The sequence below is a fragment of the Leishmania braziliensis genome, chromosome 29 (assembly GCF_000002845.2).
Source record: "Leishmania braziliensis MHOM/BR/75/M2904 complete genome, chromosome 29".
Classification (NCBI taxonomy): domain Eukaryota; phylum Euglenozoa; class Kinetoplastea; order Trypanosomatida; family Trypanosomatidae; genus Leishmania; species Leishmania braziliensis.
In genome coordinates, this window is record NC_009321.2 from 391,358 (window position 1) to 412,719 (window position 21,362).

The following is a 21,362-nucleotide window of genomic DNA, read 5'->3' on the forward strand; positions in this document are numbered from 1 at the left end:
CTGCCTTTCCCGTCTATCCTTCTCCTGCCTCCCCCCCTCTACTATGTCTGTGCCTACAGTCACGGGCGTGCAGATAAGCCCCTAGACGCGGTACCTCTCACCTTACCTCTTCTCCCATTCCGCTCCTGCGCAGTATTTTCTTTCCTTATGTGCGATTATGTTTGCTCGACCTCACTTGCGCTTCTTCTAATCCCTCTTCTCTTCTTCGCTCGATGGTTGACTGCTGTATATGCTGTGCCGTACACGCACTCAACTTTTCTGCCTTTCCTTGTCGATTTGCATCGTTGTGGATACGAATGTGCTGCTATCCATGCTCTGTCACATGTTTGATAGTCGCGCGCATATGCGTTATCTCCGCTATCACTTTCACTACTGCTACTTGTCTTCCCCCTTTCCCTTGGTGTGATGTTCATCACACTCTGTGCGTGACAGTGTCCAGAGGAATAGGAGGGAGAGGACATGCACACGCGCACACACGCACATGGCAAAACAAAGGGATAATCGGAGCATCAAAAGGCAAACGCTGTATGGAGAGCGATTCCCCCCTCCCCCCACACACACACAGAGGGAGTCACATACGTGGGTAATGCTCAAGACGCGGTGGTAGACTTGAAGTGCATGTGAGGATAAGTGGAATCGGAGAGACGAGCGGGGACGCCACTACGGTCTTTTCTGCACGCACCGGCAGTCTACCTCTAATGGGCGATTGTCTTTACATTCAGCCGCACTCTCCTCTCTCTCTGTAAAGCAATGCGTGTGTGTCTTCTATGCAGTTTCGCTCACTTTTAATATTACTCCTGGCTCCGCATAATCTGCGGGTCTCAAAGCAACGGACGCGCGTTATCAGAGTGGAGCTCCTTTTTCACTCTCTTTTTTTATTTGGGCAATACGAGACTCACAAAATCGTTTAGGGCAACGTCTGTGTACGTGCTTGCGCATCTCTCTTGTACAGTTCTCTCCTCTCCTTCTCCTCACCCTTTCCGCGTCCGCTTTACCAGAAGCAAGTGAGTGTATGGTGCACAGATGCCGCACAAGTACTTCGACAACAAGCACCACTGCACAATCGATCACCCACGCTTCTTCTCTCTCCAGTCCTTGCACATCGCATCCCTTTCTGCACGCGAGAACTGCGTCAGTTTGGGTGCACGACGCGAGAGCACCTGCCCGGCTCAGCGAAAGAAGTTGCACAGCTCTTTTTTTCTAAGCAAAAACTAAACGGTTTTCCTTCGCCTTGCCGGTGCGCAAGATAAAATCGACGTCACGCATGCACGGCCATTGTTATCATGCTGCTGTCCACGACGCGGATCTGCTGGAGGCCCAGCGTGGCGCGTGATGCGGGATGTCATTTGCTGCGTCGGCGACTGCGGCATCTTCGCCAGACAAACCGCGCCGCTGAGGAGCAGTTGCGGGAGCGCCGGCGTCTTCAGCATCTTCTGCGAGAGGAGCAGCACAGCACCAGCGCTACGAGTAGCAGCCGCGGCGGTGGGTCGGCGACGGGAGCGGCAGCTGCGCAGCTGCGTGCCCTTCAGCTACTACCCCGCAGTGATGCCCTTGAGGCTGCGATTGCGCTGTCCATCAGCTCGAATCGGGATGCGCGCACAGATCTGGAGTTGGTGCGCTGTCTGGTGAACAGTACCTTGCTCTCCTTTGCGTCCCCCGTGGGCAAGCGGTGGGACCCGTACGACGTGAAGCCACAGGTCTTTGCTCTGGATCACTACATAGCGCTGCCCGTCTTCACATCGCTGGACTACGTGCGACTGTTCTGCCAGCGCTTCGGCTTTGCGGTGCGCGACCCGAGCGGTGTGCTGTGGGCATCCGGCTCAACCACCACGGCCTCTACTGGTGTTGAGGTACCAAGCACGGGGTTTCTGCCTGACGCGTTGCTCCAGAGTAGGTGGTGGCAACAGCGGCACTGGCAGCAACAGTCATGCGCCTCTGCTGAAGTAACCATGCAGGAGAGGGACGAGGCCGCCCCGTCGGCGGGATCGCGGAGGGGCCATTCAGGTCAAGAGGGGGAGGCGAATGCTGCGCCGGAAGAAGGCACAGGAGCACAAGCGCTTGAGAGCGCTGGCGTGGCGCTGAAGACAGCTGAGCACACAATTCCTGACTCTTCTCCTCGTAGTGACGCAACACAGGCAGGGCTTTCCACAACACTCGACGACACCTCTGTCGACGCAGATGCGCTCTTCGATACGATGCTGATGGACGGCTTTGTGGAGGGAGAGCTTGACCCATCGAGTGTATCTCATGAAACTCGCCCAGCTGCGCCAGCGGCGAGGGCGGCGCGTACGCGCGCGCAGAGGCGCCCACGCGGGGTCAAAGGTAGGGCGAGGGGTATTGGGTGCAAGGCAACGTCATCAAGGCACCATCCCGTCCGCCGAGAACGACTTGCCGGGAGGCGTCGGGCGACAGTGGGAAAAGTGAGGGCATCCGCGCTGCGTGGGGAGAGAGCAGCAGGTGCAGAATCGGCAAAGACTGTGACGGACGAGGCGAAGAGGACCTACTGGGAGTCCGTCGCCCAGACAGCGCCTTTCCAAATAAAGCAAGCCACCCCGCTCCCCACGTTTGGACCTTTCCTGCATCCTTTCCTGATCGGCTACTTTGCAGATGTCTCCACGCTGCTGCATAACGCTTCCATCGTGCCGGAGAAGGTGGATATTGTGTTGAATCCAGCCTCTCCCTTAGAGTTTGTGCTGTCACGGGAGGCGACGGACCGCGTGCTGCACAAGGAGCAGCTGCTCTACCACGCCTACCTGAAAGTCGAGAAGGAGCTGCAGCGCGAATTCAGTCTCTTTTTTGCCTCCTGCTGCCCGGAAGTCATCTCTGCCTCCAGCGCGTGTGTGCCATTGCCAATGAACGCAGACGAAGTGAACGTGGCATGGCTGGCCTCTCAGTGCCCCATTAACAGTGGTCGCCGAAGTCGCGGGTCAGCAGCTTCGTCGCCGAACGAGGTGCAAGCCTACCGGGAGCGGACGCGGCTGCTTCGCGAGGCGGAGTACTGCAATGGTGTCACCTACGAGCTTGTTCTCCTCATTCAGAGCACCTCACTGGAGGAGACCTTCACCAAGATTCAGCAGGCAAAGCATCAATCGGTTTTGATGGGCCACGCGGATCTCGATGTGCTGCCCGAGATCGCTGCTGCTCCACACGTGCGCGAGATGGCACACCACTTTTACGATGGAACCAGCGAACGGGAGAAGAGGTCGGCGCAGCAAGCGCTCACCGCACGGCGGCAACGGAGCTTAGCCGACAAGCCACTTGGCGATGTCACTGCTATGAGTGACGGCGCAGCAGCGGTACAGGTTTCCGGGAACATGGGGGCTTTTGTGCAGCGAGGGATACCTCGCACCATCAATGTGTCTCAGTCGGCTGACTCATACTTCCACGTCCCCACCAACGCCTACACAGAGGCGCACGCAGTCTTCACGGAGGACCTCAAGGTCAATCGTGGACAGTGACCGAGGGGGAGTGAGGAAGTGATCATGTCGCCAGGGGAGGAGTACCACTCTAACACGCCTGTGCGACCACCTCTCCGGCGGGCATGATGGCCATGGCGGGCGTCACATTTTTTGCTGGATTGCTTGCCTTACGCTTCTTTCCTCACAGAGATCGATGGAGGTTCAGTAACCCCACTCTGCTCTCACTCGCGTGAGTAGGCACACACGCACGCCTGTGCATACAGCACCCGGCTGGAGAGTTGTTACGTCAGGGGGGAGGTCTACTGATGGTGACGCTGACAAAGCGAGGTCTCGGTACTATCAGCGTAGCAGAGGGGGTGGGGACGCACGAGACTGTGTGTTATCGTCAGGCAGAGTTTCTGTGGTGCCATACTACGAAGATTCCCGAGGCCGTGTTTTTTTTCCTGCGCATTTTTTTGTGTATCTACGCGATGTACACTAGTGCGCCACCCTCTCCTCTCTGTGTGGAATGTGCTCTTCCGTGGGTGTATTCATGGCCTTGGATGCCCCCCCCACCCGACGTGTCTACACCCGCGCTACCTCCTCGTTAAGCAGCGAACAGACGGCATTTACACCCTTCCGTCGCATTTTTCACTTCTTTTGCTCTCTTCCCCTCTTTCCGGAAGCGTGTGCTTTCATTGGTTCTACCTGGGATGGATCGCACACACACACACATGCTCCAACATCCTACCGACTGCTCATGACACGCTTGCTGCTTTCCTACTGCACGTGTTCTACTCAAGGACGCATATATATATATATATATATGTTTCTCCAGTTCACGCCTCCACCTATGTAATTCATTTCTCTCTCGACTCACTTGACACCCTCTCTGCGCCCTCCCGTTCTTATTCTTTTCGTGTCACCCAGCAGTTCCTCAACCACTTATCCTCCATACGCATTGCGGGCTACTTCTTCCTACAAGTATCTCCGTGACCCCAGTAGGCACCTCTGGCAGTATTTTGGTCCTTTTTTTTTTGGGCTCTGTCCTGCATTCGCGTGCTGCGAGCCCCTTCAGCCTCACCGTATAACCTCCGCACACAAGGCGTCAGGATGGAAGCTGTGGAGTACAGCACGCTGACCGCCGAGCAGCGCCTTTCCCCAGGAGAGGAGGAGAACCTCGTGCAGCGACTGTACTATCGGCAGATGCAGCTGGCGGCGCAGCGCGAGGAGGAGCGTCGCGCCACCTTGGAGCGAGCACGCGCCCAGACCCAGAAGCACATTTCAAAGGAGGAAGAAGGCCACCTGGTGAGTCGCATGTACGATCAGCAGGTGGAGCGCTTTGCCAACTCCAAGGCCGAGCGTGATCGTAAGATGGAGGAGGAGGTGCACAAGAACGACAAGAAGATGGAACCCAGCGAAATCGATGACCAGGTGCGCCGTATGTACGAGGAGGAGCGCAAGAAGAGCCGGATGCGGCGCGAGGCGCTTAACTCGCGCTACCTGCTGACCGCGGAGCCGAAGAAGATAGGTAAGAAGGAGCTGAAGGGATGTGTGGATCGCCTCTCGCACGTTGACTGGGAGAAGCGCGACGAGGAGCTTTTCAAGAAGTATGTCTACCCGTACGACCCAAAGACAACGAGGATTTCCCGTGACGAGGAGCAGGCGATGGCGGACCGCCTCTCGACGACGAAAGGGACCGGCTAAGCTGCCCTCCTACGGCCTCTATCCCCTTTGGTAGGTATTGGGTGGCACCTACGCTTACGCGAGTATATGGCGGATTGTGTGAAGCGACGAACCCCACGACACGCTACACCTTTTTTTTTGTGTGTATGTCGCTGTTATTGAGGGCCCCCGCTTGCAGGTGTAGAGATGCACGCGAGTCTGGCGAGCGAAGCGTCCTGACCCAGAGAATTTGGGAGGGGAGAAGGGGAGGGAGGAGGGACCCGTGGCTGCCGAAGAAGCTCTGCACTATTTTTCCCCTTTCCTTCGTTCTATCTTGTCGTTGGCTTCATACGCCTCCTTTTTCCCACCCACCCTCTCTTTACATTGAGGACGTTGCTCTCGGTCACTGCCGGATGTACGGTCACACTTTTCCTGCCGCTGCCTTCTCTGTCGTTGACTTGTCGTGTGCTGAATGACGGTCGCCTCTCTCTCTCTCTCTAATGTGTCTGTGTGTGTGTGTGTGTGTGTATGTCAGTCGTGGTGGTGCAGTGACTGTCCTTGTTATCGTTGCTTGGCTGAGTTAGCTGTGCAGTCACTTTCCCTTCCCTTTCTGAGAGCAAAGAAAAGCTGCGATGTAAAGCATGTACAGTTGGTATGAGGCATCTCTCTTTTCGTTTCCTGCGTTTATTTAGCTATTTTGTGTGTGCTTTTGCTTTCTCATCTGAGGAGACGTGAAGGGGCGCACTTTTTCATTGGGCGTGCGTTTGTCTCTGAGCTTCAGTACTCGGGATAGGGCCGAGGAGGGCCAAGGAGATGTGTGATGCCTCACTTCTGACTGCCTTCACCACTGCCTCGTGGGAGCCGCCACGTGGACTGACCAATGACAAGTGGCAGCGTACACAGGCAAAAAAAAAAACGAACCAACATAATGGCACACGTCGGTGTATCAGAGAGCTGACACAACTGGGGCTTTCCTCTTCCCCTATCATTGCGTCTGTTGCACCATACGCTCTACCAGCCACCGCTCACACCACCCTTCGGCGATCAAGCATCCACGCGGCTGCGGGTCGTTGTGTGTATTACATTGCCCTGCACCTTAACAGTCTAGAGAGAGGAGGAGCGGGGTGGAAAATACCTGCAGACCCGCACATGTTCTCAGACCCCATGGGTTTCTCTGGGAGCCGCCACTGCAAAGGAGCTGCTGTTTTTCTGTAGTTTGCTGAGTCTGCCAGATGGAACCGACAATGTGCAAAGGAACGCACATTCAGTGTTTTTCTTCACACCCTCGCCATGAACATCCCTCTTCTGTTTCTCTACATCTCGACCACCCTTCTTCAAGCCGAGGAGAAGACGCCGTGCCAACGTCTACGGCGTGTACGTGCGTGCTGATCTGTGCAACGCATCATCAGCCACCCTCTCCCCCAAACTCATCTTTCTACTCTCTCACTCAGTGCCCTCGCTGGAAGACACCAACGCAAGATCGTCACATTTGAAGTGTGAGGGAGGGAGAGAGCGAGCTGAGACACCAGCTATGGGGTGGCCACCTCCCTCAGAAAAGTCCCTCCCTCTCCCCACGCTCTACTCTTTACCTCCTCTTGCGCTGTCGCTAAATCGTCTAGAACACCCGCACCCCTACTCTTGTTTGGCTGTTTCTGCTCTCTTGCAACCACCGCAAGCTGTCCTGCTGCCGCGCGGGTTGGCCGTACTACCTCCCACACACGGGCGCCCACCACGGCATTGGGAAAAGGGTCTTCTCTCGTTGCTCAGACGACGTTTTCCTCTGTGCCTGTTTTTCTATTCATTTGCTCCCTCTTCGACCGATGCTCACAGCAACCAGACCCGGCGCACCAGGGATTATCGTGCATGTGCCGCATCACCCCGGCAATGCCACTCACCGCCGCCAGAGCGTGGGATGCACCAGCCACCGCCGCTCCAGCGCATACAGTGGCGGAAGTGGGTGCCCTAGAAACTGCGACAGCGCCATCGATATCAATGGAATTTCCATTGACCGAGTTATGTACCTGAGGACGGCCCTTGATGCCCTGCCGGGAGTGGCGCTGCGGGAGTACTTCGCCCCTGTCATGCGGCTCAAGAAGCAGCTGCTCCTGCGCCAGCGAAGTGTCCGACAACGATTCCCGTCATGCGACACTGTCGAAGGTGCGGCGGCGTATGCAAAGATGGTAACGGACGCACTGACGTCGCTGACCCGTGCACTCAACACGGCCGGCGGAGATCTAATGCTGGACGAAGGCACGGGCAATCTGTCCCTAGAGCCGAAGGAGGTCATTGCCTGCTTGAAGGATAAAGTCGCCCCTGTCAGCATCGAGGCTGGCGGAGTGCTGGTCTACCCCCGTGAACCTCCTGAGGCGTCGTTTGTGTACATTGTCATGGCGGGCACTGTGTCCGCGACCTTTTTCCAGCCACAGGCGCAGTCGCAGTCTTCGGCACCTCAGCAGCAACGCCGTGGCGGCGGCTTGGGGGTTCGCAGGGAGCGGAGGATGTACTTTACCTCGGCCAAGGATGTAGTGCGCCTGTGCGGCGGTGGCCTCGCGCCAGAGGTGGCGTTGACCATGGATGACTACCCAGCCACCGATTCTGTGGGATGCAATAACTCCACCGTCGCTGGTGGCGGGAGGGCGAACGACGACGGGACCTCCGTCTCCAACGTGACGACTGCAATTCAGCGCTCACTGCGACGGGCCAGCCGCACCGTCGGACAGCCAACGCTGCGGCCCACCGGTACAGAGCAGGTACGTGCCCCTGTGGTGCTGGGAGCCGGTGAGGCTTTTGGACTGGCGCCATTCAAGTACGTGTGCTACACAGCCTCGACCACCCCTACCGTTGCACCAACCTCCGGGACTGCCTCGACCGCATCGAAGAGCGCAAAAGGCAACGAGGGGGCAACCTACGAGGAGTTCGTTGACACCTTCCGCATCCGCACGAGCGACGTGCACGCCGCTCTCATTGACATTGCTGCCCGGCAGCGGGCGGAGCGGCTGCAACGTTCGCCGCACCGGTACGTGCCGTGGTGCACTGCTGCAAAGGGCGAGATTGTGCCGCGTGGGACCGTCCGCACTGTCGCCGATTTCATCGTGGCTGCCCGACGTCGTTCCCTCTACAGTGACTATGCCGCCACGGAGCTGCTACTGCGGCAGAGCTGGCTGCTGCAGGATGTGCCGGCGCCCACAATTCGCGCCTTGATCTCGCACATGGTGCCGCGCACATACATGCCTGGCGAGGTGATGGCCTGCCCCCACACGCCCGGGTCCTCTCGGCAGCTTTGTTTCCTGCGGCGGGGTCGTCTCAACGTGTTTGTGTCCCCAAAGAGTGGCGGCAGTCCGGCACCATTGATGTCGGGTGAGTTGCCGAATGATTTGACGGCGTCGCGCTCTTCATGCGAGAGGTGCGGTTGCTGGTACATTGGAGAGACAACCAGAGCCCAGCCGGCGGAGGTGGTCGAATCAGGAGCCTCCTTTGGCGAGCTGTCGGTGCTTTTCCACGAGCCGCGCCATTGCGTACTGCGGGCAGACACGGTGTGTGACGTGTGGTGCCTACCGCACCGAAGTTTCACCGCGCTGATGCAGCGTGATGCCGCCCTGCGTGATGGACTGTTGCAGAAGGCGGCAGTTCTCCGCGTTGAGTGGATGGGCGAGCAGCGCTTCACGCACGCCCTAGCACAGCAGCTGCGGGCCGGCTCCGAGCTGCTGAAGCCGCTCCCTGATGTAGCCATTCGCCTCATCCAGGAGCGACTTGAGCCAGTCATCTATACGCCAGGCTCGCTCGTGGCGAGCACGTCGACAAGGTGCACCGAGATGATCTTCATCATGGGCGGCACTGTGTCTACACTTTGTGAAGGGGTTGCTGCATACGGCACAGGGGACGTGCTTGGCGAGGGATGTCTGATTCCGCATCGATGGCCACTGGGGCTTGCTGCGCGCACGATGGTGGAGGGCTGGCGCATCAAGGTGAAGCATCTCATTGACGCCCTCCGGCGGATGGACCTACTGCATCGGTACTCGGGTCTGGTCACGAGCCAAACACCGCAGCTCATGAAGAAGATCTTTGGCACCCCACAACCAGAGATCGAGGTGGACGCTGTTGGTCGGCAACGCATGCCTACGGTGGGGGCACCTCCTGGAGGCTTCGCCAGCTACCTTATCTACGGCCGTGCGGTGAGCGAGGTGCAGCTGAAGGCGCTGTGCTTCCTTTATCGCGACTATGTACGCTGGGAGGACATCAACTATTCGACGATGGATCGTGGGGCTGACAAGGCAGCCGCGGTATCCATGCAGACGACCCTCAACGCTCTCGCTCATGATGTGGCTGTCAGTCGCCTTAGCGGAGGAAAAGGCCAACCGGTGTCTGCCGCGCTGGACGAGCACCAAAAGCGTCGAAACATTGGTGACACGGGTGATAAGTCTTGGAAGACCGTAGTCAAGAGTGCTGCTGTTGCCGCTGCCCCTCCCACCACTGCTAGCCCTCTACCCCGCCTAGACGATGCTCCGGCCGCTGCAGGGTCCGGACGCAACGCCGCTCGAACCAATAGTGGACGGCGCCAACCCACGCGTCAGCCGCGCGTCGGTGGTTGCCGTGGTCCCGAGCAGCGGTTCGGAAATGCTGGCGCCTTCCTTGTGAAGCAAGCTTTCCTCGGTGAGGAAGTGCCATCGAAGGCTGCGGCATCTCTTGCCAAGACACATGCCCATGGAAGCCACAGACACCCACCGCTGCCACCTCGCTTGCATCGTATGGTGCGCCTGCTTGAGGAGCGTAACCGCACCTGGGCAGCCGAGCAGTGCCACGAGGCATCTCTCGCACAGCAGGGGATGATTCAGCGCGACGTCACCATCTGGAATCGAGCGGTGCTGCGGTCTACGGCGACGCCGGGCACACCGGTGCCCAACAGCCATCCATTCCGATTTGCGACAGCAGCCGCAACTACGGCAACCATGGCCCATTTGCGCACCGCCACAGGTGTCTTCTCTGACACCCACCCCGCCCCTGTGCACATCTTTCTTCAGGGGGAAAAGCCGAAGTATGAGTTGACTCTTGACGAGGCCATCGCCGTCGGTTACGTCTTGCAGCTGCCCAGCATCGCCCAGATCCAGCACTCGGTCTCGCTGGTGGACCCGGACGTCGCACTCGGGCCGCCAGCGCAACGGGGACGCCGGTACCTCATGTCTATCACCCCCAACGACCGCTACACAAAGCACAACTTTCTTTTCGCGGCTGCCGATCTCAAGGACGGCAACTCTGCTGAGTCACATCAGAAGACTGCAGAGGCCAAGGTGGAGGCGACGCTGCGCAGCAAGACACGGAAACTGCTCACCATGATGCGTACTGCCGTGGCATCCCGCATGGACGGCGAAGCGGCGTTTGCGTCAGCGGTAGCGTTTCACCCAACGACAATCTCGGGCGAGTGCAGCACCGCTGACAGCGGTGCTGTGGCACCACCGCCTGACACACTGGTGCTGGTGAATGAATCCCAGGTGCAGTCGCTGGACAGCGACACTGAAGGGCTGGCAAACTCCCCTCCTGCAGTCGCCGCCACCCCGTCGCCGGATCGCTCTGGGCGGCAGCAGACGCTTCTGTCAAGTCCGGGGATTGTTGTCCTCGCCGACTCGATGGAGACGCTGTCACCCTTAGGCTCTCCTGGCAAAGTCAGTAGTCAGAGGAAAGAGGCGGCGTTCCAGCGGCTGGTGAAGCGGAATGCAGCGCAGGCGATCGAGCTGCTGTGCAAACACTACGACATTTCATGGAGCTTCTCGTGGCCTGGCCTGCCGTCTGACATGACGTCGCAAATGCGGCACGGTGTGGGGGACGGGCACAGCGCCAACGGCTCCGGCTATATGACGCCGCCGGGGACTACGTCGTTGGAGTCGCAGCGACGTGCCCAGCAGCTACAGAAACCCAGTCTTCTTGAGAGGCTAGAGGCTGCGGCCACGAGTGTCGTGCGGAATGCGATTTTCATGAGCGGACTGCCGCTGCCACCGCTGGTGCTGCCGAGAGAGTTGAGTGAAAGTGCAACAGACGCTGAGGCACCGCAAAGAAGCGATACTGACGCCGATGACGGCGGCGCACTTCTCACGAGCAACAGGACACTGTCCTACCCGCAGCTGGTGCGGGCCACAGCGCGCGATCGCTGGCATAGCGCCAACCAACTCACTGCCCGGAGTGCGCCACCGTTCACATCTGAGCTGTCGGTGCCTCTGTTGTCGCAGAAGGTCGCCGGGACGAATATGGCAACCTCCGACACTACTGCGAAGGTGGCTGTGCCCGGTGCGGGTCTTGTGGAGCACTTCTACCACTGTAGCCAGCAGCGCAGAGCTCCTGTCCTCTTTGTGGAGGGCTACGGGCCGCTGCAGCCGCTGCTGGAGAGCTGGATAGAGTACCCACCTACTATCCACGCCAGCGCCGTAGGTGGCAGTGAGCCGTACGCGGGCAACGTCAGTATAGACCGTGTTGGCGGGGGCGGGTCTCAGTTTTCGCGCCCGACCACGTCGATAGCAGCCGCCGCGGCTCTGCGCCGCAGTGCCTCACGCCCAGGTGGCTTGAGCGGTTCTTTCCGTGGTGGCGGTGTCAGTCATCAGCACTACCCCCTCCGCGGCAGCAACGTCTCGGCGTCTGGCAGCTCAGGGCAGATGGCTCCATGGGTGGAGGAGTTCACCATGCCGAATGCCGAGGCCACCGAAATGTATATTCGCCGCATCCAACGTGACATTAACGGGCTGAACGCGGTGGCAAAGGAGCAGCAGAGGGAGCGCAATGAGGCACACGCGCGCAACGGCCGCACCGCCAAGTATGTAGCGGCGATGGAGGCGGCCCTCGGCAAACCCAACAAGGAAGAGTTGGAGGCGCTGGAAGCGTGGCGGACCCAGTATCGACACGTCGGCAGCGAAGCGCGGCGTCGCGCCTCGCTCCCCGTCGCGCTACGCACCGAGGCCGGCCAGGACTACATGAAGCGAGAGCTGGAGTACCTGGTCGCTACTCCCGCCTTAATGGATGACCCGGTGTGGCGTTACACGTCTGGCGTGCAGGAATGGCAGGACCAGCAAGCCAATCGCGAAGAGGGAACTTCTCTCTTCTCTGGCGCGTTGATAGAGGCGGGGTCTGGGGCCAATGTGTCAGGTGCCGGTGCCGCCTCCGCACTAGACAGGCCAAGGCGCGTGGTGGCCACCATCGGCGCAGCGAGCCTGGGCTTTACCCCCGCCCCACTACAGAGCCCATCTGCGCAGATGAGCCCCGGCGACTACGAGGCGTGGGTGCACGAGCGCGAAGATTTCTTCGCTGCGTACAAGCGCTTCCTGACTGGGCGCGGTGGGGATGGTGGGCGGGGTGGGTGGGCCGTCGCGCCAGCAGCTCCGCTGGCGGCTCCAAAGATGCGTTTCACGCCCGCCCCACCGTCGCTGAGGCCTTCGTTGACGTCGGCCACCTGGGCCTCCTCCCCGACACCGCCGTCCGAAGCGCTTGCCGAGCAACCCGCCGATTTTCGAACCAGCATGAATCCCCGTTCAGAGGACAGCGATGTGTACTACGTGTAAAGCGATGTCACCGTCCCCGCGCTGCTGCTTGATCGACCAGCAATGCCACAGGTGCCGCAGGCTCCCGTCGTCTAGCGTTCCCCTGCTTTCCTCACTTCGGCGAGGACGGGTCTCAGAGCGGTGTCTGTGTTGCCGGGGCCATCTCCAGTCGGTGTACTTCAAGTGATACCCAGTAAGCGAGAGGCGGCTTTCACAGGCTTCGCGGGCGGCCGTCGATGTCCGGAAGGTGTGGGCACCAGTTGGAGAGGGTGGGGGGCGGGGAGGTGCGCCGAGGGAGTGACGCCACCCAACTGTGACTCGGCATATGAGAGCCGAGTTGTGCCTCTCCCGCTCTTGTGGGAGGGGTGGGGCACGCGTGCGTTGCCAGTGGGGGAGGGGGTCCCAGCGCTTTTTTTTCATGTATATTCTCTTGCCCTCTCGCACCCCCGCTTGTGTCTCGCTCACTCTCTTTCTGTAGCGGTGGTTGTGTGAGCAGGAGCTGCCCCAACGCGCCGCGCCGAGTACTGCTTGTTTTTTCCTTTTTTTTCTGGTGTTGTGCTTTCACAGGTGCACGTTGGGGGTGGTGTGTTCCCTCGCTGAGGTAGCTGCATCTTTTAGAGGCCGTTCGACGTCGTTCCTTTTTTTTTTCTGGTGTTGTTTTCCTCTTCCGCTTGTACCACTAGCCGCTGCCACCTAGATACGTGCAGTACCCCCATCGCAAGTTTCTCTCCACACAGCCCTTCCTCCTTTCCAAGGCCTACGCCGTTGGCCCATGTGCGTGTCTTCTCCCTCCGCTGCGATGTCGCCAGATGATTTACATTTTCGTCTCTTATTGTGCGCTCTATTCTTTGTTGGCTCCGCCGTCGTTTCTTTGCTTCCTTTTCTTTTCCGTGCACGCGCTCGTGTGCGTCCCGCCGGGGTGGCGCTAGCGCCTTTGCTTGTTTTGTCCTCCCCCCCCTCCCTTCCCATGTGATGCTTGATTCTTTTCACTGCCAACGGCCTTTCAAGCAAACACGCACATACACCGGCCAGAGCAGGGAGGGGGTGGGGCTCCGCAACGGCGCTGGCACACTAGATCTTGTTGTTGTTGCCAGCATCTTTTATTTTATGAGGCGTAGAAAATCATGACAGTCGCGCAAGGCGGAGGTGTGACGGCTCTCCGCGGTGAATGGTAGGTACCGGTAAACACTTCCTGTGGATGTTTCGGCGCCCTTCTTCCAACCGTACGTGACACACTCTATCCTCCTTTGCTTCTCTTCCGGCGTGTGTGTGTGTGTGTGTGTGTGTGTGTCAGCATACACAGTCCAGGATACGCAGTGGCCATATTCAGCAGTTGGAGTTTACTTATCACCAGCAGCGCAGCGGCGCGATTGTGAGCGACAGTCGACAAATCATCGCAACAGTAAGAAGGGAAATGCGGATATCGAAGAAGCGCTTGGCCGCTGTGGGAGGGGAAAGGAGACTGGCAATTTCATACCGAAAAGAGTGCCAGTCCTCACAACGGCGCACTGTGAGGCGTCTCTCGGTCCTTGGGTGGCACATGCGATGGTCACACCGGGTGGTTGTTCACCTTCCTTCAAGAAATGAAGGGAATCTGTGCAGGAGGTCTCACCAGAGTGTTCGTGTGCAGCATTCTTTTCTTTTCTGGATATTTGCGCTTGGGTGTCTGCGCGCTTCTATCGCCAAAGCCGGTGCGTGTAGCTCGTTGGACTTATCCCCGTCTTTCTGACTTCGTACTCCACTGTTTCTCTACTCCCTCTTGCAATCCCTCACTTTACTTGACACTACCCTTTCCTGCTGTTTAGGGACTCTTTCCAGGTAAAGGCAAAGTTTCCATCTTTGCTCGCACAACTGCGTGTAAGCAGAGGCCACATCATGGTGACTGCTAAGGACCAGGGACTTCACTCTCTTAGATGGTCCACCACACCTTGCAAACCAGCTGTGACGCTGACAACTACTGACTGCCTCTTTGAGCCTTATCGTTGCTGATTCCCAGCAGTCAGCACATTAGGTTTCAAGAACAAACACGTCCAGACCATCTTACCACCTCTCCCTCCTTCACAGCATGCCATTGGCCCACCATGGATGAGTTTGCAGAGTGGGGCGAGGGCACAACTGGTATCGTTGCAGCAGACAGCACCTACACCGAGGGGCTCGACTTCGATGAGTATCGTGAGCAGCTGTGGCAGAGCAATCAGCGCGATGCTGTCGTGTGCCTCGTTGACTGCAACGAGGGAATGTTCGGAGCTCTGCCTGCTCGTGAGTCGACAACGACGACGTCAGTCGGTAAGAGCGGAGCAAGTTCACCAGCGCGCACGCGTGGCGTCGTGAGGCTCAAACTCTCCACCACTGGTCATGAGGCGACTATGGGTAGTGGTGCTGCGGGTGACTCTGACGCAGCCGTTGGCTTGTCTTCTTCTTTCTTCTCCATGTCGATGCAGAGCATCCTCGCACTGATGAAAGAGAAGATCATATGCAGCAGCAAGGACGTCGTGGCGATTGTGCTGTACAACACACGGACGCCGACCCCCTCGAGGGGCTTCCGCGGGGTCTACGTGATACAAGAGGCCGCTCGCATCGGCACAGAATGCATGCAGAAGGTGGAGGAGCTTGAGGCAGCTGGCGCTCCCGGATCTGCCGCTTACGAGGAGTTTAAGGCCCGCATCGGTCACTGGCCCACTGCATCGACGTTCCCCGCTCCCGCCGCGGCGTCTTCGGCGAGCGGTTGCGCAGAGACGAATACTGCTCTTCCGACGCCGTTGAGCGCCTCTCCCGCATTCAAGTTCAGTGAGGCACTCTGGGAGGCGCAACGCATCGTGCTGCGCCTCCGTACCATGCCGGATATTCGCCATCGGCGCCTCTTTGTCTTCACAAACTGCGACAACCCAAGTGGTGGCGACACCCGGGAGTGGAGCCTGTGCCGCAGTCGCGCATGCGACCTAGGCAAGGAGGGCGTTGTACTTGAAGTTTTTGGCTTCGGCAACGCTGGCAGTGGCGGTGGTCCGTACCCAAGCGGCAGCTCTGCAGTCGCACATACGGCGGGGGACGCCGGTCAGGGTAGGCAGTCGATCTCCTCTACAGCGTCAATATGCGCAGACGGAACGGACCGCAGCAGTAGGAGGAGCTCTGCGCGTCCGCTCTTCACTGTTTCCAGCATGTTTGACCAGTCGCTTGACCTTACCACTGCCGCCACTGGCGCTAATACCGGCCAGAGTGGACCCAGTCAGTCCGACTCACCTTCTTCAGCCGAAACGGGATTTGTGCCAGACTTCTTCTGGGGACCACTGCTGAGAGAGATGCAGGCGGCCTCTGCACGATTCAGTGCCAATGGTGACAGTGACAATATGGCGGCGCTGACCGAGGCCCGCGATGAGGCCTTTGTCAGCAGGGGTGGAGGTTCGATCAATGTAAACGCTGGCAGCGGTACACTGCAGCAGCTGCTCGACTCTGTCATGCGTCGTGCAACTGCGCAGCGACCCTTTCGGCACTGCCTGCTCCGCATCGGCGGTTTCTCTGGAACGGCCACTGGGTCTCTCTCTGCGGCGACAGCAGCCGAAAGAGATGCAGAGAGGGCGTCGCGAGCTGCTGCCGTGCCCCAGATGGCGGTGAGTCTGTACACCCCTTTCGTGCGCGCTCGCCTTCCGCCGCGAGAGTGGCTGGATAAGCGCACGAACCGCATGCTTCACCGCGTCGTTCGCCTGCACGCGCGTACGAACGGAGGTGATGGGGGCGATGGTGGCGCGTGTGCGGGGCACAAAGAGGGCGTCGGTGACAGCCGCCCAAATCAGCTGCAGCGCTTCCGTAGCGAGAAGGACCCCACGGAGGAGTTGATGACAGGGCAGGAGGACGTGCAGCTCGGCGATCTTCGTTACTACGCACCGGCTGGGAAGGAGCGAGTCTACTTTACCATGGCGGAGCGCAAGAGAATTGTGGAGGTGGCAGCTGCCGGGGCTGAGCCTGGATTCACCGTGCTGCACTTCAAGGATCTCGTTGACGCAGTGAAGCGGGAGCATTCCGTGGGACGGAGCTCTTTCCTTCATTCGTGTGTGCAGCGCGGTGGCGCGCACTCGCATCGCTTGTTCGTCCTGTTTGTGCGCCGGTTGCGTGCAAAGAAGAAAGTTGCGATTGCCCAGTATTGCACCTCAGCCGGCTCAGCGCCGCGCCTCGTAGCTCTGGTGCCATCGCCAGACCTGACAGGGCATCCTGAGAGGCGCGATCAGGTGCCAGTGGATGGGTTGGGGCTCTACGTCGTACCTCTTCCCTACGCCGAGGATCTGCGTGCCGTGCCGGAGCTACGCGCTTGCACGCTCACCAACAAGCACGCCACCCCTGTACTGGGGGACAGCTCCGTTGATCCAATGCACCTCGAACTTGCAAAGCAGCTTGTGAGTTCGCTGACAGTGTCTTACCAAGTAGATGCGGTGCTCAATCCCGCGCTGCAGCGGCAGTACCGCAAATTGCAAGAACTCGCTCGACGACTCTTCCCATTATCAGTCAATCCCCTGTACCTTGATGTCGAGACTAGTTTGGCGAGGGTGGAGGAGGAGGACGCTGGTGCTGAGGACACCGATGAGGCGCCGTGGGAGCTGGACGGCACCCTTCCCGACTATGAGGGCATGAGGAGTTTCGCAGCACTTTTCCATAGCTTCAACAAAGAAGTGCTGGGAAACGACTACGACGCTTTCCTTTACTGCCCCCATCCGCGCGTGGCAGCCATGGCGACACGCCGGCCACGCGGTGGCGCAGCGGAAGTCAGCGCAGCAGGAGGGTCAGCTGCAGTCTCTACCGAAGAGGACGGCGATCCTGTGCCTATCGAGCAGCTCATTCGCCACGCTGCCGCTGAGAATGCGTGGGATGGGTTGATTATACCCCAACTCAAGAGGTACCTGACGGCTACGAACGTGAGCGCCGGTGGGGCAAGACGCAAGGCGGACCTGATCGAGCTTGTCAAGCAGCATTTTCCACCGCCATCGTGAGAAAAATAAGGCGACATCAGAGAGCCTCTGCGCATGTCGCGGAATGACAAGGTTGCTGTGGTCGGTGGTGGCGGACAGTGGGGCTACTGTTACTCCTCTGCAGCTGCTCTGCCCTCTCCGGCGCTCTTGAAGGGGTCGCTTTCTCTCACCTTTTTCTGTTTTCCCCTCGGAGTCTCACACAGTCAATGTGGCGCCGCCTCTCCTGGCTTCGTCGTTTTCCTCTTCAAATTTGCACGCTGACGCCGTGGCATCAATCGGCGCACGTCTCGTCTGTTTTGCTCGTGCCGACTGTTGCCGTTCCTCTTCGTTGTTTTGTTTTAAGTTAGAGACTTTTTTCTCCAGCGTCAACTCGCCTCACCGCCGCTTGCTTTTGCGCGCCTCTCCGTCCTCGTCCCTCCGCCTACCGTGAGCGTATTGTTGGCCTCTCCCCAGTCCCCACACCCCCCGTCTCTCTCTCTCTGTATGCCTGTGTGTGAAGTTCTCTATGTTATATCAACACTCTCTTACAAGCACGGACGCATCACTCAAGAGGTCAACCCCCCCCCCCCCCCACACACACACACACACCCATTCGAAAACGACATCAACGATGTAGGCCTCGGTAGCGGCCGCAGCAAACCCTGCTGTGAAGTGGGGGCTATGAGGAAAGAGGATGGCAGGGGCAAAATATCCAGCAACAGCGGCGTGTAGTCTACCTACCAATGCCGTGCCCCTTATTCTCACTTAGGACTCTGCCAAGGTTCGAGGCAGCGGCGCATAGGCTGTATTCGCATGCCCGCTCTCTGTGCATACGGCGGAGCGTGGCGGGCTGCCACTCTCTCCTTACCTGTGTCTCGCTCCTTCCCTCCCCTTCCACATTGTGGCCCCCCACGCACCCACTATGCGAGTGTCCTTTGGTGGGCCTGCATCTCTTTGCCTGCTTGTCTGCCTGAGCGCCCGACACACCCGCTCTCTACCCCATCCCGGCTTTCTCCCCGCTTTCTGCAACTCCGTCTCTTCTCTTCTGACCTTTGGCATCCCCACCCGCACACCCCTGCGCGAAGGACTTCCCTTTTTTTGTCCTCGTGGAGCTCTTGCTTGCCGCTGCCTTCCTCCCTTCCTGTATGGGCTGCCGCTCTCTTGTGGGAAGGGGGAGGTACTCGCACGCATCGATGGCAACTGAGTCTATTCCTCACTCTTCTTTGCGTCTTCTCGTGGCACTTTAACAAACAAACTTCCGTGTTGCGATCCGCTCGAGAGCGTGCGTGTGTGTCGCGCGCTCTCTCTCTCTGTCCCTCCCTGTTGTTGTCATCGTGGCCCATAGAGCGTTGCGCTCTGTATTTACCGCCTTCCCTCTTCGCTTCTTCTATGAGGCAACACTAAGCCGAAGCACGTGGGCCTCAATCTCTTCGCTGCTCGCGTAGAGAAATACAGACGCGTGCATGTGCACACACACACACACACACACACACACACACAAGTGGCACCCCCTTTTCTTTTCACGTCCCTTACGCGCACTCTGGCACCACTCGGTTCGCCTGTCTCCGCTGCCTTTGCCCCGCTTCACTGTGCGTTTCTCTCCCCGCTATTCCTGCTTTCTATCATTCTAACCACGTCGATAAGCAAGGCGTGCACACGGGCTTCCGATACTCCCCCTTCTCCACGCCTTACACCCTTGACTTGCCACGCTGTGTTGTTGGTGCCTGTGTGTACGCGCCAGCTGTTTCGTCTCGTGCTGTTTGCTTCTTAGTTGGCCCGCACGAGAGCATCCCCAGCTGCGCACGCGCGCGAGTGTGTTCGCTGACTGGACTTTTGTTTTCCATTTTTTTTTTCTTTATTTCCCTCTTGCCTTCCTCGCTTTGCTAGACACAAATGTACGTGCCTAGAACACCCGATCTACAATCCCGCACCGCATCGCTGCCCCCGTCCGGTCCTCCTTCCCTTCCTCCCTCGTCAGTCCTTTTCACCGCCCAAGAGGCGGAGGAGAGTATCGAGTTCATTCAGAGGGAGCTCTCGCGACTTCTGCGGGCGTGCGAGTACAGGGAGAAGCACCCTTACGACATCTTGAAAAGGAGAGAGGATGATAACCTCGGCGAGGCAGTGGCGCGCAGTGTCGGTGGCAGCAACGGTGCCTCTTCGCGGATCACGTCAGCATCAGCGTCGCATAGACGCGGCTCAACCGCGCCCTTGCTGTCGGACGCAGAGCCATCACTCAAAGTAGGTCAGCTCAGCACCACCTCCTCTTTTCCATTTGGCCTTCATCGCAGTGACGCCGCTGAGTCAGCGTTGTTTTCTGGTGCCGAGATCGGTGCAGACGCGAATGCTACAGTCACAGCGGCAAATCTCAGCGCTGCTTCTTTCTCCACTTTCGAGAGGCGCCGTATCGCCCATCTCCTGGGTCGTGTGGCGCTAGAGATCGCTGCTGTCTGGACGTACGTCCGTCAAGGCGAGCCGCTTCGCGGTGCTTCACCAACGGATGTCCCCACGCTAACCTCCTCTCTCCCAACGACTGCACGCGGGACGGCGCAGCTGTCAAGTGACCGCAGCACAGCCGCACCTGCAGTGTCGCCCTCAACACCAGCGTCTTCGACTGTTGACGGTGGAGATGGACGTGCCATCGCGGCAGCCCACCTCAATAACGCAGAGGCTGACGTCACAACACCTGCGGTGATGCGGTGCTCTGTGTGGGGCGAGACACCCAAAAAGGATCAAGATGCTTATGGCGGCGGTCCTGCAGCAAAAATTACCGCACTGCGTGAACTGATCGCGACAGCTGCTGCTATCCAACGCTTTCTCGGGGTGGCGGGTGGCGGCGGCGGCGGTGAGAGCGCTGGCACAGAAGGTGCCGCTGCCGCCGTAGGTAGTGTGAGGGTGAAGACGCCTCTGGAAGTTGCTCAAGTGACATCGCTAACATTCAGCAGTTCCTCCTTTGGCGACGTCACGGAATGCATTCCGGAAGCAGCGGGTGTCTTCGTTGGCACGCAGTCTTGCCGTGACTCCGCCGGCGTTGATGCGTCTTCTGTTGTCACCGCGGCATCGCCAGGCTTCCCGTCAGCCCTTTCCAGAGGTCGGACAGCAGCACCAGAGGATGCTGAGCAGCACAGTAGCGAAGGCGACACGACAATACTTGCAACGTCTGACAGTACCGCTGCGTGCCGGGTACGCAGCGGTGGCAGTCGAGTAAAGCAAGGTAGTGCCACCGCGTCTTCCATCCCCTTTTACCTGCGCGCCTACGTATTCAAAGATGGTACTGGCGGCTGTGATGACGAGATAGGTAACTCCAGTGAGGGGAGGGGAATTCATGGCAACGAAGGCGAAGCAACAGTGCTGAAGTGTGCCGACAAGGGCGTGTCTCGTTCTAGCAGCGCAGGCAGTGAGCTGCTTGTTACCTCGCACGACGACAGCTACCAAACACGACCGTCCTCAGTTCGCTCGGTCATCGAGCACGTTGCCCGAGGGAGCCACCTCAGTGCCGCGGCGACTGGCACCAAACCGAGTTTACACGGCTCAGCAGCTACATCTCTCACGGCACCGACATACGTCGGTGGCAGCGGCGGTGCGGCCACGGTAGTGGAGGCGCTCCTGGACGCCGATACAGTCTCCCACAACTCGTCACTGCGCATTCAACGCGTCCTCTCAGCCTCGTCGCTGCGTTCCGCTTCCCTCATGAGCTCGCCGCTTCAGGAGCCGCAGTTCAGCACGCAGCGGCCACAGGGGTACAGTGGTGGGAGCGCCAGCAGCCAACCCAACGCAAGCGTCTCGCAGCGGTCACCAGACTCGGCGGAGATGTCGCCAGCCGCTGCGACCGCCTACTTACGCAGCGCGAG

The 21,362-nt window shown here is 59.0% G+C and overlaps 5 protein-coding genes across 5 annotated transcripts in view; all 5 read left to right on the forward strand.

Annotated features, from left to right (window-relative positions):
- Nucleotides 1-1,283: 1,283 nt before the first annotated feature.
- Nucleotides 1,284-3,458, forward strand: LBRM_29_1100 (conserved hypothetical protein; the record flags this gene model as incomplete). Its single annotated transcript, XM_001566405.1, has 1 exon — nucleotides 1,284-3,458. The coding sequence occupies one exon, from the start codon at nucleotides 1,284-1,286 to the stop codon at nucleotides 3,456-3,458; it is 2,175 nt and encodes a 724-aa protein (XP_001566455.1).
- A 1,053-nt stretch (nucleotides 3,459-4,511) lies between these two features.
- Nucleotides 4,512-5,105, forward strand: LBRM_29_1110 (conserved hypothetical protein; the record flags this gene model as incomplete). Its single annotated transcript, XM_001566406.1, has 1 exon — nucleotides 4,512-5,105. One exon carries the CDS (start codon nucleotides 4,512-4,514, stop codon nucleotides 5,103-5,105), a length of 594 nt encoding a protein of 197 aa, XP_001566456.1.
- Nucleotides 5,106-6,883: 1,778 nt separating this feature from the next.
- LBRM_29_1120 (conserved hypothetical protein) lies at nucleotides 6,884-12,601 on the forward strand (the record flags this gene model as incomplete). Its single annotated transcript, XM_001566407.2, has 1 exon — nucleotides 6,884-12,601. The coding sequence occupies one exon, from the start codon at nucleotides 6,884-6,886 to the stop codon at nucleotides 12,599-12,601; it is 5,718 nt and encodes a 1,905-aa protein (XP_001566457.2).
- Nucleotides 12,602-14,661: 2,060 nt separating this feature from the next.
- On the forward strand, nucleotides 14,662-17,556 carry LBRM_29_1130 (putative KU70 protein; the record flags this gene model as incomplete). The annotated part of the gene is made up of 1 exon (XM_001566408.1): nucleotides 14,662-17,556. One exon carries the CDS (start codon nucleotides 14,662-14,664, stop codon nucleotides 17,554-17,556), a length of 2,895 nt encoding a protein of 964 aa, XP_001566458.1.
- Nucleotides 17,557-19,407: 1,851 nt separating this feature from the next.
- LBRM_29_1140 (conserved hypothetical protein) overlaps nucleotides 19,408-21,362 on the forward strand; it is a gene marked incomplete at both ends in the record, with an annotated part of 3,177 nt that continues 1,222 nt past the window's right edge. Inside the window, one exon of the mRNA XM_001566409.1 lies at nucleotides 19,408-21,362. This exon is cut by the window's right edge and continues 1,222 nt beyond it. Coding sequence (XP_001566459.1) covers nucleotides 19,408-21,362 — 1,955 coding nt within the window.